The sequence below is a fragment of the Malurus melanocephalus genome, unplaced genomic scaffold, assembly GCF_030028575.1.
Source record: "Malurus melanocephalus ecotype Western Australia unplaced genomic scaffold, MMel_1.1 scaffold_96, whole genome shotgun sequence".
Taxonomy (NCBI): Eukaryota; Metazoa; Chordata; class Aves; order Passeriformes; family Maluridae; genus Malurus; species Malurus melanocephalus.
In genome coordinates, this window is record NW_026623328.1 from 2,028,615 (window position 1) to 2,044,464 (window position 15,850).

The 15,850-nt window shown below is 44.9% G+C and overlaps 1 protein-coding gene across 2 annotated transcripts in view; it reads left to right on the plus strand.

Moving 5' to 3' along the window:
* The window catches only part of SIN3A (SIN3 transcription regulator family member A), a 31,696-nt gene that overhangs the window by 11,691 nt on the left and 4,155 nt on the right, over window positions 1-15,850 (plus strand). For both annotated transcript variants that reach the window (XM_057368734.1, XM_057368735.1), the window contains exons 4-16: window positions 254-360; window positions 826-1,108; window positions 2,986-3,237; window positions 3,892-4,044; window positions 4,852-5,010; window positions 6,237-6,326; window positions 7,726-7,844; window positions 9,303-9,513; window positions 11,029-11,145; window positions 11,880-12,118; window positions 13,349-13,532; window positions 13,720-14,293; window positions 14,756-14,925. In XM_057368734.1, coding sequence (XP_057224717.1) covers window positions 254-360; window positions 826-1,108; window positions 2,986-3,237; window positions 3,892-4,044; window positions 4,852-5,010; window positions 6,237-6,326; window positions 7,726-7,844; window positions 9,303-9,513; window positions 11,029-11,145; window positions 11,880-12,118; window positions 13,349-13,532; window positions 13,720-14,293; window positions 14,756-14,925 — 2,658 coding nt within the window. The remainder of the gene's footprint in view (window positions 1-253; window positions 361-825; window positions 1,109-2,985; window positions 3,238-3,891; window positions 4,045-4,851; window positions 5,011-6,236; window positions 6,327-7,725; window positions 7,845-9,302; window positions 9,514-11,028; window positions 11,146-11,879; window positions 12,119-13,348; window positions 13,533-13,719; window positions 14,294-14,755; window positions 14,926-15,850) is intronic.

Consider the following 15,850-nt stretch of genomic DNA (forward strand, 5'->3'; position numbering starts at 1 on the left):
TTTTTTTTTTTTTTTTTCCTTTTTGTGTCTCTTTGGTACAGTTTTATCTCGTGGGCCAGGAGTGGGGAGTGAGTACCTCTTATTCAAATGATGCTGGTAGTACACTAATCAGGCTCATGAGTTTTTTGCTCCTTAATTCCCTGCCCTGGCTCAGGGCTAACAGCTGAGTTTTCAAATAATGATTGTTTTACAGAACAATGGGAGGTGAAATCAAATCTTCTCTGCTAATATAACCTGTCTGGTCTGTCTCCAGGTGGAGGATGCATTGTCTTACCTTGATCAGGTGAAGCTACAGTTTGGTAGCCAGCCACAGGTCTACAATGACTTCTTGGATATTATGAAGGAATTTAAATCTCAAAGGTAACAAGCTGCATTTTACTTCTTCTTTCCAGGTTAGAAATRGTGTATGTGGGCATGGGAGCACAGGGGGGGAGCTAAATTAAGTTCCTTGTGTAAAGGAAGTCTGTGCTTTATTTTCTGAAAATTAAGTGCCTCCCTTCATTTGTATTAAATCTCTGCTTAGAGTGGGAGTTCACAAGTTCAGCCTTGGTAGCTGATTCATCTGGCTGTCTGCTTGTCTGCCCATTAATAATGCTCAGACTTGGGACTAGATCTCGTAGATATAAAATGCTGTCTGGGCTAATAAAATAATGCTAATGTCAATCTTGAGTTCAGCAGTGTGTTTTAGGATTCAGTTTTGCATTGTTTCATAGGCAGAGGTGATAAGGGGGGAAAAAAACCTGATGGAAAATCCCTGTGTGGAGAACTTTGTCCCAYTGAAAGGTGCCAGAGGATCGTGACGTTGTGATCTTCTTCCTTCCCCAGCATCGACACTCCGGGGGTGATCAGCCGCGTATCGCAGCTCTTCAAGGGCCACCCAGACTTGATCATGGGTTTCAACACCTTCTTGCCACCYGGCTACAAGATTGAGGTGCAGACCAATGACATGGTGAACGTGACAACCCCGGGGCAGGTTCACCAGATCCCCACCCACGGGCTGCAGCCCCAGCCTCAGCCGCAGCCGCCGCATCCGTCGCAGCCCTCGGCACAGTCGACCCCGACACCAGCACAGCCGGCACCGCAGCCCACACCTGCCAAAATCAGCAAGGTGAGAGGCTTTGGCTGCCACTGAGAGCATGGGGAGCCTGCTATGTCCAGCTGAGGCTGATGCAGAGCCAGAGAGTGAAAAATTAACTTCCACGCTGCTTTTCCATAATATTTGTGAACCTTCATGTGTTTCCCTTCTTCTGCTGCTGGATTMGTTTCTCGTTTTCAAACTTGAAGATGCAGTCGTAGTTAATTTGACAGCAATTCAAATAAGCTTTTCCAAAACATTAAGGGTTTGGAAAAGCCTTGTTGCTGGCATTGGGGAACTGAAAGACAGAGCATCTGGTAAATGGCACACACGTTATTCAAGAAGTGATCCAGCAACCCTAGGAAAAATGTTCCTAGTTAAAGCATTGGGCACACATTRTCTACCTGCTTTTGTGTATATTGTCTTAAACCTAAAGTCTCAAGAAATTGCCCATAAAAGAGAGGTTGTGATGAAGGTGTTCCTCTTGGTGAAAGTGTGTGTAATTTCAAATGCTTGAGGCAATTAAACCTTTAGGAAACCTTCATTTGTTAATTGGTGGATTCTGCATTGCTTGAAGTCTTGTTTTCAGATTGGATGGTTTTTGTACAGGAGYCTGATTCAGCCATCAGCTGGAAGGGTGCAGGAGCTATTGGCAACATCTAAAGTGCAAGAGTTTAGACAATATGACCATGATGCTGTAGGTATTGGTGTGTGTGCCCAAAACAGAGACCTTTCAGTGACAAAGGGTATTTAACTYTGGATTAGATATAATCCAGATGCTRCTGTCYAGAAGTTGTATCCAAAACAGGATAATAGATGTTTGAGGAGATTGGTCCAAATTAAATATCATGTATTTTAGCCTCAAAATATGAAAATGTTTCAGAGCCTTAGGAAGGGAACCTCCAAAGTTTCAAGGGTTAATCCCTAAACAGTTGAATAACAATTGGCTGGAAAAGCTAAAGAAAGAGGTAATAATGCAGTTAAAAAGCAGCAGGGTGTAGAATGCAGCAGTTAGGTGATCTCTGGACAAACATTGTTGGGACAKGCAACTTCCTGCTCAGAAATGGCAAACAAAAACATGTTGAAAGATTTGCTAAAAGATTTGCAAAGCTGGGCTCTGCAGAYCATTCCAGAATGAACTTGCCTGTGCCAGATTTCAAGGATTATTTCTGAAGAAGTAGTATATGCTCTTGATGAAGAGGTAGCAGTCTCCTTCTTAGCACCATGGGATGAGTGGTTTTCTCCCCATTAACTTGCAGAACTTCTCCCCGAGCTATCTTTTTTGAAACTTTAAAAGTAACCTGAGGGACAGGCTAGACAATGAGGTGGGATGTCCCTACCAGCCAGGTAAAGCTCTAGCTGAGCCAGGCAGGACCTTGTAAAAGGATATTTATGGCCATCCTAAGACAGTTATTTATATTCTCAGTCCTRAAAACTCTGTAATACAARTTTTGAAATTTAAAGCACGAAGGGAATAAGTACTTCARTTTTCACTTAAAATTGCCACCTCAAAACTAAATTTTCACCTGGCTGTTTGATGTCCATTAAGAGTATTCAAAATAATTACTGCATGCCTTTTGTCTCAAGAAACTCCAATTTTCCCTTGTTATTGCCTTTATACATCCCAGAATTCTTCACTAGGGGCAAAATAACCTGCAGTGTTGGAGCCACCCATACCTATGCATTTTGGCTGTGTTAAATTTTTGAGGTAATTTGTGTCTCTTGTCAAGTTTCAAGGAAAAGCGAGGAAAATCATCATAATAGTAACAGCTTGAATGGTCCAGGCATTTTGGCAGTTTAGTCTCCGCTGGCCCACTAAATATTTATCTATCCCTAAGTGGATTAAAAGTGCCTTCATCCTGACCATAAAGGGATCTGCTGGTTCCTAACACAGCTTGTTTTCTCCTCAGCCATCTCAGTTGCAGGCACATACTCCTGCCAGCCAGCAAACCCCCCCGATTCCACCGTACGCATCACCACGCTCACCACCGGTCCAGCCTCACACACCTGTGACAATCTCTCTGGGCACCACACCATCCCTGCAGAACAATCAGCCCGTGGAGTTTAATCATGCCATCAACTATGTCAACAAGATCAAGAATCGCTTCCAGGGACAGCCAGACATCTACAAAGCCTTCCTGGAGATCCTCCATACGTATCAGGTGAGTGTTGGAAATACTAATTGGGTCTCTGTATGGTTGTTTCTTTCTTTACTTTGGGGAGATCTGTCCAAAACTTGAATTTGGGTCTTCTGTTGTAATTAGCAGTGGCCAGCAAATAATCAGAGTGGCTTTGATTAGAAGGGGCCTTAAAGGTCATCGTGTCCARCCCTTTGCAGTGGGCGGGGACACCTTCCACTGGGTCAGGATTCCAGCCTGGTCCTGAATTCTGTTTGAACTAAGCAGAATTCCTGCAAGTTAAAAAGATTACATGCAGTATGAAGTAATAGATTTCAGTCCCTCATCTTTGTTTAGAAGTGTCTGAAATGCTTGTGCTGGATTTGGTGGTTTTCCATGAACATGTGTCAGGATGAGACAATGTGGCTGTAGCTCTATGTTAAAAGCAAAGAAACCACTTAGTTGATCAGTGTCTTACTATTCCAGGGCCAGTTGGGCATTTAGGATGTATTTGTCATATATACAAGTATAGATATTTAGAATATACAAGTCATGCTATTAATACAGTATAATGCTTTACATAAGAAGCTGAGACCTTTGCTGTTTCATTCTTTATATCACTGAGGGTTTAACTTTTCTTTGTCACTTGAATAGTTTGTGCATCCTTTCCTTTGACTCTTCTCTTCTTTCCTCTGGCAGAAAGAGCAGCGTAATGCCAAGGAAGCAGGAGGGAACTACACGCCGGCTCTGACAGAGCAGGAGGTGTATGCCCAGGTGGCTCGACTCTTCAAGAACCAGGAGGATCTACTCTCGGAATTTGGGCAGTTCCTGCCTGATGCCAACAGCTCTGTGGTGAGTACTCTTGGAGACAGGCTGAAATACCTCGTGCACAGTGTTCTGTTTGTAGCCAGCATTCAGAAAAATGTGCTTTTTTGCTGTTTCTTTCTTGGGATGTGGGAATGGGGTCAGGGGAGTAGACTGTGTTTTCTAGCTACAACTTGTCTCTGAAATAACTTGTATTTTAAAAGCAATTCCTTTCCCTAAAAGGTTTGTTCTAAGACTGCTGTAGCTGCAGTAAAATCCATTGGTCATCTAGAGCTAGGAGGAGTAGCAGACCCAACCTCGAGTGCTGCATCCAGCTCTGAAGTCCCCAGCACAGGAAGGACACTGACCTGTCAGAGCAAGTCCAGAGGAGGCCAGCAAGATGATCAGAGGGATGAAGCACCTCTCTTGTGAGAAAAAGCTGAGAGAATTAGGATTGTTCTGCCTGGAAAAGAGAAGGCTTGGGGGCCACCTAATTGTGGCCTTCCAGTACCTGAAGAGAGCCTCTAAGAGAGATGGTTTAGAAGGGCAGGGAGTGACAGGAAAGGGGGAATGGCTTCAAACTCAGAGAGASTAGGTTTAGATTAGATATTAGAAAGAAATTCTTCCCTGTGAGGGTGGTAAGGCCCTGCCACAGGTGAGAAGCTGTGGCTGCCCCATCCCTGGAGGTGTTCAAGGCCAGGATCTCTGAGCAGCCTGGTCTAGTGAAAGGTATCCCTGCCCATGGCAGGGGTTGGAAGTGAATGATCTTTAAGRCCCCTTCCAACCCAAACCATTTCTGTGACATTTTGTGTGGAAYTTAGCCCTAATGGTCTCACGGGTTTGTTTCTGAACAAGCTGTTGAGTAAGACAACTGCAGAGAAAGTGGAATCAGTCAGGAATGACCACGGGGGCACMGTGAAGAAGCCACAGCTCAACAACAAGCAGCAGAGACCCAACCAGAAYGGCTGCCAGATCCGACGGCACTCAGGCACCGGAGCAACCCCTCCAGTGAAGGTGAGAGTGTGTGCTGCTCCTTCAGAGCCCTGCTTGTCCCAGGAGGCTGTGGCACAGCASGATGTGTTTTCCAAGTCCTTGTGATTTTTGCAGCTTGAGGACATGGAACACAATGCTTGTCTTTAAAGCTTTTGAAAATCCTTGTTTCCAAGCACAAGTCTTTGCCTCTGATTTTCTGCAAACTGGTGGTGGTATCTGCCTGAGGGTGGGATGTTGTTACTTTAGTGGCTCGGGAAAACAGAGGTTTCATCACTTCATTAGAAATATGTAATTTTGTTAGTGTTCAATGAGGGAGAGTTTGGAGTGTGGAGACAAAAGTCTCAGTAATGCCACAAAATAAATTTGTCCAAAATTTGTTGCAAATGTTCCTAAGGCACATAGGAAAAGACAAGCTGAGGGAAAGACAAAGGTGTGCCTGAATGCTTTGTTGTAGCAGAATTTAGAGCAGATGCAGTGGAATCATGTTTCCTCATCTTTCCTGTGATAAACCTTTTAATACAATGATTRACGATTATTCTCTCAGCAGAGTTTGCCCTTTTCAAATGTGAGAGCAGCAAGGTTTTGTAGTGCAACAAAAACTGTCCTGTGGCCAGGTGGCTTCATGTTTGTGCATGAGGGATAAATTTGCCTGGTTTTTTTTTGAAGGCAGTATATCTTTCTTCATGATGAAAAGCATTAGCAGGCATAATTGTATCATTTAAATCCAGTGATTTAAGTCTCTTTCTGMCCTTTCTCATCTTCAAAGCGAGGGCACCTTAATAAAGCACGATTTGGAGGCAACTTTCAGCCWTTCTGAGTATGGACAGTGCAGGAAAATAAAGCATCTTGCAGCAGAATGCAAGAAAGAAATTGTTATGCTGKGGAGGTGTAAGACTTACAGAACTGGATGAGTGGTAGGAAAATAATTTCTTCTGGCATTTTTCCAAACTAGTTGCAAAATAAGATGTGCTATGTGTGATTGTTTCAATTGGCTAGTTACAGGAAAGGGTGCAACAATGTATTACAAATATTTGGAGTAGCATGCTACTTATTAACATTCAGTAAATTAACTTGTAGCACATSTTTTAATGGACTCTTCATTCATAAAAAAAAGCCACCTTTCCTTTAATGGGAAGCACGTAGCTGGGTCAGGGAGCTGGTGCTCATGTTTGATAGATAATAACATTATCACAATTTGCTGAACACCCTTTTATTTTTAATTGCCTTTCCTTTTTTTTTGATAACAGAAGAAACCAAAGCTGCTTGGTTTGAAAGACCAGTCTTTGGCAGAAGCCAGCAAACATGGTGTGGGGACAGAATCTCTCTTCTTTGAGAAGGTGAGAGGTGGGAGGCAGGTATTGCCTGTCCTTGATGTATCTCCTTCCTGTATACACATCTGGATTTTTATCACAGTAAAGTGTGTGAGATTTATACCACCCTGATAACATTTCTCAGCTTGAYCTCAGATGTAGCCTGTGACCTCCAAATTGGATCCACTGAAATTTTAAAAAATTGATGAAAATTTTTATATATGTCTTTTCCCCAAAGCTCCTTCTTCCAGCTTTCCACCTGCTGCTGCTGCAGTCTATTTGAGGGAATGGGAATTCTTTCYTGTAACTCCAAATTGTTTTCCCGTTTATGAAATCCCCGTACAGCTGATGATGTGTGTGGCGTGTCTTGCTGTGTTGGCACAGCTTGTACCCATCTACAACCAGCTGGCTGCAGTGGGGGAGCTCAGTTTACAAAGCAGATGATTCATATTTACATTGGGTTGGGTTTTGGTTTTTTTTTTCCCTGAGAGATTAATCTAATTAATTGCACAGTTGTTACCTGTTGCTAGTTCAGCACACAGATCGAGTGAAGGAGATATGGGATGTTTSTGAGTGGTACCTTGGTGTCTTCTCTAAGATGTCCATACATTCCCTTATAGCTCAGAGGGGAGCATGGAACGAACTCAAAACAATCCTTTTGAGCAATATTCACACATTGATGACAGCCTTGGTTGCTCCCTGCTGATGTGGTGAATTTTGCAGAATGATGTGGAGCAGCTAATGGTAACTGGGAACCAATTTATTGCTTGGAGGATGTGTAGGTGTTAACATGAGTAAACCTAGAAATCCCTGCTGTGGAATTATAACCATAATGATGAATAACTTAACAATGTTGGATCTCAGTCTGATGTGTAGATCCAACTGTTCTCATGGGAAAGATAATGGCATTGGGATGAACAGTTTGGCTTCCTCATTCTGTGAAGACCRGGGTTACAGAGGAAGGATTGTCTGTGATAATCCAAGCTGGAAGTAGGCAGAGGCCAGAAAGGTGTTACCCAGGGCATGGGTCTCATAGTGCTGCTCCTTACTTGAAATACTCTCTGGAGTTTCAAGGCAGCCTGGGTGGATTTGTGGTGTTGCAGTTATGACTGATGTTGTCTGCAATTCCAGCATTTTGTAATCCAGCTGGTACAGGGTTCTTGGAAGGATTTAGTTCTTCACTTGTAACTCCTTTCTCAGAGTAATTCTGCAGTGCTGACATTGCAGGGAATCCCCAGCGTGGAGATGGCTCCCATCAATACCTGTTTGTTTGGCCCTGTGAACGGGGCAAGTTCCCTCTGTTCAGCTCACTTTAGATTTGTGTGTTTCTGTGGGAAGCACAGTGTCAAATCCAGGTCTCCTGGACCTCCCCCTGCTTGGTCTCACTGTGACAGCTCCTCTTTTCCTCTTGTCTCCTCTCCATCAGGTCCGCAAAGCTCTGCGTAGCACAGAAGCCTACGAGAACTTCCTGCGCTGCCTGGTTATTTTCAACCAGGAGGTGATCTCCCGGGCTGAGCTCGTGCAGCTGGTTTTTCCATTCCTGGGGTAAGTGCAGCCCCTTCCCTTATACAAAGCAAGGAGCTTAATTTTCTTGGTCTGTTTCTGTTGTGGAGCCAGGAAACAAATACTAACCTTCATGGTTTTCTGCTCTGCACTTTCCCATTCTTCTTCTGGGAGAGAGAGAGAGAGAGAGAGAGGGATTCCCAGCTGTGTCTTGACAGGCAGCATGCAGGAGCAGTGCAGGTGTTGCTTGCTGTGTTTCTTCCAGTAGAGCAAACAAAATGATTAGCAGGCTGTTATTGCAGTTTCTTGCTCTGTAATCGTGGGTTATGTCATTTGAGAAAAGACTGGCTATTTACTTAGGAAGTGTCCCCCAAAAATGCAGAGCGCTAATAATAAATTCACTAAAGTTTCCAAAAAGCTGCTGAATTCTGTCATAAAGGTTAAGCAACACCATACTTTAGGAATTATGACTTCCATGATTGTCAGTGGCATACAGGACAGCTCTGTTAATCGGTTAAAACCAATTGATATCCTCTCATCAGCTTTGAGCAGCAGTATTAATGTTTCTTCTGTCTGGCCACTGAGTTCCTGGTTCCAAGGGAGAAGGCTGTAGCAGCATAAATTGGGTTCAGGACCCCATTACAGTTGCTGCTGTGCAGAGAAACTGCCCCAAGGAGCTTCCACTCACTCTGTAGATCCACTGGAATTAGTCAGGCATCAGCAGGATGCCTGACTTTAGGTAGAAGAGGGGCAATATTTGACAAAAAATTTTTGCACTTCYCCCATCTACTGCCTCTGCTCCTAACTAGAGGGTCCCAATAAAGGGTTTTTTTTTTATTTTGGAGTTGGATATTATCTGTTGCCATATAATGAAAAAGCAATGAGTAAGCAGTGATTTAATTAGTAACAGGTTCAATTGTCATACTTTGCATGAGATAAGAGGACTTGAACAAATGCACTGTTTTAGACTAATAAATTCTTCATGGAGCTTTGCAAACSAGCAAACTTGGGCCCTGCAGGCAAAGGCTCCTCTGTGATTTATGCCACTTTGTCTATTCTGGTTGAAACAATTGCTCAGCACTGAAACCTTTTGCTGTGTAGTTACAGAATTGCCTTTTAGTTTCTTCTTACTGCTTCTGGAAAGAAATGGTGTGRTTTAAGGCTGAAAACATTGGCAGACAGCTAGGAATCTGGCCTGAATTCACKGCCAGGGTAGTTTGGGTAGACCCAGATGTGACTGTGCCGTGAGTGCTGTTCCTTGCTCATCACTAATCCCAAAGCACCTGACTTGCACCAAGAGAGCGATCCCCCACCTGATCAACAACAGGTGCTTGCTTCCCATTTGGTCAGGCTCTGTGCAAGTGGGGTTGAGCTGAGAGGGTCCTCTCACCAGCTTGATAATTCTGGGGGTTGTAGCAATCAGTTCAAGCCTYAGCATCACAGCTCAGCACTGCTTGCTTTCTGCTTAGCTCAGTTTTCACTTCATTCCTTTTAATTTAGGAAATTCCCAGAACTGTTCACATGGTTTAAAAACTTTCTGGGCTACAAGGAGTCTGTTCACATGGAGACGTATCCGAAGGAGCGGGCTACCGAGGGGATTGCCATGGAGATTGATTACGCCTCCTGCAAGAGGCTGGGCTCCAGCTACCGTGCCCTGCCCAAGAGCTACCAGCAACCCAAGTGCACAGGGCGGACCCCGCTGTGTAAAGAGGTAATGTGGCACTTGTGTCACAGAGGAAGGCACTTCCCAACTTTTTTAAGGCAAAGGCGAGCAAAACGGAGCTGGATGGGAAATTTATTTTGTATCCCTGTGATGGAAAAGTTCCTGGAGATGTCAGGACACATCTGGTGGGGGTGGGCACGGAACTGGGGCTCGCTTAGCACAGATCCAGCACTGATCTGTGCCGCTCCTGCTCCCAGACGTGTGTGGGCACACTGTCCTGGCTCGGGATTGTCACAGTGTGTGTGGCAGCCTGAGGGGAGTGCACCTGAGGTATTCCTGGTGGCACTCTGAACATCTGGATCATATCCAGAAGCTATTGCACAGGGTGAGGCATCAGTCTAGGAACTGGGTTATGCTGGAAGCTGGCTGGGAGTTGTGATACCCACGTGGCTTTGATGGTTGSCATCAGCTYTCCCGTGGTGTTTGTGAAAGGCTTKCGTAGAGCATTGGGGGGCAGCTGGAAAAAACCTCACTGAATRGTTGTGATGTTTAATTACTGACATAACCCTAATGCTCCTGCATTTTATTTATGATGTGTTACATAGTACAACCTGTGAAAGGAACATTAAGATTGCAAACGTAAAACACTCCATGTAGGAAATGAGCTAACTGATTTTCTGTGTGGTATTAATGTGATCTCAGAGGTCCTTTACAAGGTAGTATGTAATTCAAGATTATTGCTACCTTTTACTGAAATTCCCACTTAAGCTGCTTTCAGAGTTGTCTCCAGGCCAACTTTAAAAGAAAATCATATTTTCCATAAACAGATTCTCCCACGTATTCCCTCCAATGTGTCTTTCTTTCTCCCTGAAATGCTTAATTTTTAATCCATGTCCTGACACGTCTCTCAAAAGCATCTCGTGTGATGCAGTTACAAATTTTTCTCCCTGTGAGAATCTAATGACTCAGTTGTTCAGACTTTGGGTTTATGAAAACTGAGTCTGGCTTTCAAGACTTTTCCAAAATCACCGTTCCTTTGCCTTTGGCGTCTTTGAGGTGGTTGTTGGCTTTTTGTTTGTTTGCTTTTTAATGTTCTGTTCCTGTGTTGAAAGCTGCAGGTGCTCAGCTGTTTTGTCAGGAAAGGTGATGCTGGAGTATGGATTTTTACTTCCAATTAGCCTTATTTGGAGACAGCAACTGTGTCCTGTCTGACAGTCAGCTCTGCTGTGGTGACCACACAGTGTTGGTGATCAATCAYACATGAGGAACCAGCTGGTTGCAGCTGACTAATCCAAAGTAGCAGAAAAGCTCCTTTCACCTTTATTTTCCTCTTCACTCGCAAGTTTTTTCCTCAYAGCTCCAGGCAAGGAATTTTTCAGGCTGCCTGGCTGTCTGGGTTCTGGTCTGGCTGTTTGGGGTTGCCCTGTGAATACTGGGCTTTGGAAGGGGCATGCAGTTTTTCCCCACTGGGGAATTAGATTGTTCTATCAGAAAACTGGGCTTGTAGCTGGCCAGGCATGATCCCCCTTGAACACTGACCATGACTGATGTTCTCCCTCAAAGGTTTTGAATGACACCTGGGTCTCCTTCCCGTCCTGGTCCGAAGATTCCACGTTTGTGAGCTCCAAGAAGACGCAATATGAAGAGCACATCTACAGGTGTGAGGACGAGCGTTTTGAGGTAAATTGCTTTTCCTTGTTTCACATCTCAGAAGGCTCTGTTTGTGAATGAATAGTTAATGAGCTTTGATGTAATTATGCCTTTAATGATGTAATGATGTCTTTAATACTGCATCTTGGAATGTCTTTTGATTGTGTCTGCCACCTGTTTTTTGGCAAAAAAGCTTGTGTTCATTTAATGAAAGATGCGGTGGCTGCACAGCCACTAAGCTGCCACCCGTGCCCCTCACCTTTTGTGCAGAGCTCTTGGTTCACCCCACTCCACATGAAATTGTGGAATGGCCAACATGGAATTGCTGCATCTTTTCTGTTCTTCTTGCCCACGTAGTGCATGAGAACATGCATTCCCCTGTAATCATCTGCAAAGCAATAAGTTCAGGATGTTAAACGACTGACATCTTGACTGGAAATGGAAGTTAGCTGGGCAATTACCTGAATCCACTCAGATCTGGCACGTCCTTTGGTAGAGTAACTGTCAATTGTTTTCTGTTCCCAGCTGGAATATGTAATTTCCGAACAGTATTGTTCTGGTAGCCTTTAAATTCTTACACAGCGTTATCTAGGTAGCAGATAAAATATAATTGGATTATTTTAGAGCACCTGAACACCAGAGTGCTCGAGTACACCTTGTTAAACAGGCGCGGCTTCTTGTTTCGTGTCACTTCAATGTTTGCCTCCGTGAAGTATCATGTTTTGTCTGTTCAAATGCTATGGGTAATGCACTCTTCTCTCCAGCTGGATGTTGTCTTGGAGACCAACCTGGCAACAATCCGTGTTCTTGAGGCGATCCAGAAGAAACTGTCGCGCTTGTCTGCCGAGGAGCAGGCCAAATTCCGGCTGGACAACACCCTGGGGGGCACCTCGGAGGTGATCCACCGCAAGGCTCTCCAGAGGATATATGCTGACAAAGCAGCTGACATCATTGATGGGCTTCGCAAGAACCCATCTGTGGCTGTTCCCATTGTACTGAAAAGGTACTGGCTGCCCCAGCACCCTGCCCTAGGGTCCCTTCCAAAGGGTAACGTGCTGTATGCCATCCAGATTTATGAAAAAGTGGCCAATTTCTGCCCCTRAGTGTGACCTCCACAAGGCTGTGAATTTCCCCCAAAAGGTTGTGGCTGCCCTACCCCTGGAAGTGTTCAAGGCCAGGCTGGGCAGGGCTTGGAGCAACATGGTCCAGTGGCAWGTGTCCCTGCCCATGGCAGGGGGTGGAACAAGATGATCCATAAGGTCCCTTCCAAACCAAACCATTCTGTCATTCTATTATTCTGTGAAATTAAGAACTTCATTTATATTCTGGACAGTTGGTGTATTCCATAATAATCACCTAGAGGGAATTGCCCTTTTGAAACAAAATCCTTACAGCTCAGCCGGAAAGGATATAGAGCTTTTGTTGTGTCCTCTTCAACGTTTTTCTTCCCCTGGTGTCAGCATTATGTGTAAGATAAGGAACCTGTACTGTGTGGATTGTCCCAGGCTAAATGTGATCCCTTTTCAAATCCAATAGCTGTTTGTGCCCAGTACATGGTGGCTATGCTACCCTCAGATTCCTAGTCCTGTTTCTGTTGTCAGCCTCCTCCTCCTGAGTTAAAAGAGGCTGTAACTCCTTGGGGAAGGTTGAGGWAATGTGTAAGCAGTGGATAATCTTCTGTCTCAGTGGCATTGTTGGTCCTGTGTTTTGGGGTTCTGGAGCTGGAGGTAGCATCCTTCCCAGGATACCTGCAGGGTTCCTGTTTCCCCACCCTGCTGCAAGGACATTCTTCTTGGACTGAATCAGGGGTGCTTCGCTTGGGATGCTGAGTCGATGTTCAGCAGTTCATTTCCAGGACACTCAGGTGTCCATGCTTTGTTCATCATCCAAACTGAGCTGCTCCTGTTTCACAGGTGGAGCTATGTGACTTTCCGGGGATTTCTGAGAGACCAGGGCCAGCCCTTTTGAATTCCCGTCCCTTTATCCATTGTCTCTGCTGTGGACAGCAGGGCTGCTTTGTTCCTGCATGGTTTTACTTAGATGTGAAAGAAACCCAGAGTGGTTTCTCCAGAAGAACATGTCTGGGGTKCACCTCCTGGAAAGCTCCTTTCCATGGGATATCTTTGATCCATCCCCATTTCATCAGCTCTTGTCAACACTCACCAAGAACCACAGGCCCAGGTTTTTTCTTGTATGCTCACCTCTTAGCTCACCTTTGTTTTCTTGATCCAAGGTTAAAGATGAAAGAGGAAGAGTGGCGAGAAGCCCAGAGAGGATTTAATAAAGTCTGGCGAGAGCAGAATGAGAAATATTACCTGAAATCCTTGGATCACCAGGGCATCAACTTCAAGCAGAATGATACCAAGGTCCTGAGGTCAAAGAGTCTCCTCAATGAGATTGAAAGCATCTATGATGAGGTGAGGTGGTCACCAATAATTTCCTTCCGTCTAGCTTATGTGCTTTGCTAGTGCAGTTTCAGTTCCTGTTGTTCCTCACGGCTTGATGAGGGAGGAAATCTGTTCCACTGGCAGAGCTTTCTAGAAGGCTCTTGGGTGGTGGAGGGGGATTGTTTAGACTGATTTTTGTGCTGTTTCTCCTTTGTAGAGGCAAGAACAGGCTTCAGAAGACAATGCTGGAGTCCCCACAGGCCCACACCTCTCGCTAGCCTACGAAGACAAGCAGATCCTGGAAGATGCTGCCTCGCTTATCATCCACCACGTGAAGCGGCAGACGGGAATCCAGAAAGAGGACAAGTACAAAATCAAGCAGATCATGTATCACTTCATTCCAGACCTGCTGTTCGCTCAGCGAGGTGAACTCTCMGATGTGGAAGAGGAAGAAGAGGAGGAAATGGATGTGGACGAAGCTACTGGAGCTGCAAAAAAGCACAATGGCGTTGGGAGCAGTCCTCCCAAAACAAAGCTGATGTTCAACAACACGACAGCCCAGAAGCTGCGGGGCATGGATGAGGTCTACAATCTCTTCTACGTGAACAGCAACTGGTAYATCTTCATGAGGCTGCACCAGATCCTGTGCTTGCGGCTGCTGCGGATCTGCACCCAGGCCGAGCGGCAGATCGAGGAGGAGACGCGGGAACGGGAGTGGGAGAGGGAAGTGCTGGGCATAAAGCGAGACAAGAGTGACAGTCCTGCCATCCAGCTGCGGCTGAAGGAGCCCAGTGAGTGACTTCTGGTGTGGGAGGCTGGGGGGGAAAAGGTGCTTCTGTTTGTAGTGTGGTGACAGGGCTTGTTTGATGTCTTCAGGCATGTGACAGCAGTGAGTGACCCTTTAAGATGGGTTCTCTGGGGAAATGGGAAGATGTGGGGAATGTGGGACTTGAATCGCAGAAGGATAGTACGAAGTAGTTATTTTGTAAGAGCTTTCAGTTTAAATTTGCATATCTAAAGTATCCTCAAGTTCCCTAAGTTAAACATTTCAGTAATAAAAATCTCATGGAGGAGGTTAGAGCTAGAAAGCAAGAGATTATGAAAATAATTGTGGCCTTAAAAGGACTTGTTTATGTCCATAAAAGACAAGTTTAAATAACTCTTCAGCTTAAGTGGGTCACCTGAGCATCAAAACTCACAGCAACCTTTCTTGGGGGTGATGTGCTCATCTCTCCCCATCTCTCCTGTTGCAGTGGACATCGATGTTGAGGATTATTACCCAGCCTTCCTGGACATGGTGCGCAACCTCCTGGATGGGAACATGGACTCGTCACAGTATGAGGACTCCCTGCGTGAGATGTTCACCATCCACGCCTACATCGCCTTCACCATGGACAAGCTGATCCAGAGCATCGTCCGACAGGTGACTGCCASCACAGCCTGGGCACTGGGWGGGAGGGGGTAGAGAAAGCAGACAGGTTGTTTGGTGCAGTGAGAACCCGGGCTCACCTTGGAGGCCATGTTGTGTGCTTAAATGGGGAATTTCAGRGGTAAGCAGGTAAATTCAGGGTGTTTCTTCACCCTGTTTCTAACCCTTGTGTAGGGAAATGGTACAAGGTAATTTCTGATCTGTTTAAATTATTGAGAATATCCTCTACAGAGTTCTTTGTTTTCCAGATGTTTCAGGATATAAATATTCAAAGCATGTCCACAGCTAATCTTGCTTTAACTTTAAAAAAAAAAAAAAAAAGAAATTACATCTAAATAGTTCCTTTCCATCGGTGCTGTAGGAGTGCACACTTTTTCTAAAAACCTTTTGTCTCTTTTATCTGGCTGCTGGAGTAGCTCATTTTGGCTGTTAAACTCTAGTCCTTTTATTGGATTGGTAGGAAGAATGTGTGAGCAAAGGAAAAATTCTTCTTGTGCCTTTTTGTAGCATAAAGAACAAAAACAGACACAAGGGGCTGGAAGTGGAATAGCTTGAAAGGCCTTTCCTCTTTCAGAAGGGTAGAGCTGCTCTTCAGAAGCCCTTCAGTCCAGAGATTAACTGAATTCTGAAGACTGTTGGGAGACTTTTGATTTTTAAACTTACACAATATAAGGATTTGATGTTAAACCTCCCACCCCTCTCCTCAGACACAGCGGCAGCCCCTTGGTGAGGAGAGGACAACACTGTGTCACAGTGCTTTGGCCCTTCCTCCCCTGCTGCTGATCACAATGTTCCCTGCCTATAGTTTTTCTCTGAGTAGCTGTGCTTTGCCACCTGCTAATTTTTTTAAAGATACTGTGGGTTTTTTACATAGTAGCAGGGATCATCTGCAAGTGAAAGAAGCCAAGGTTTTTTGTTT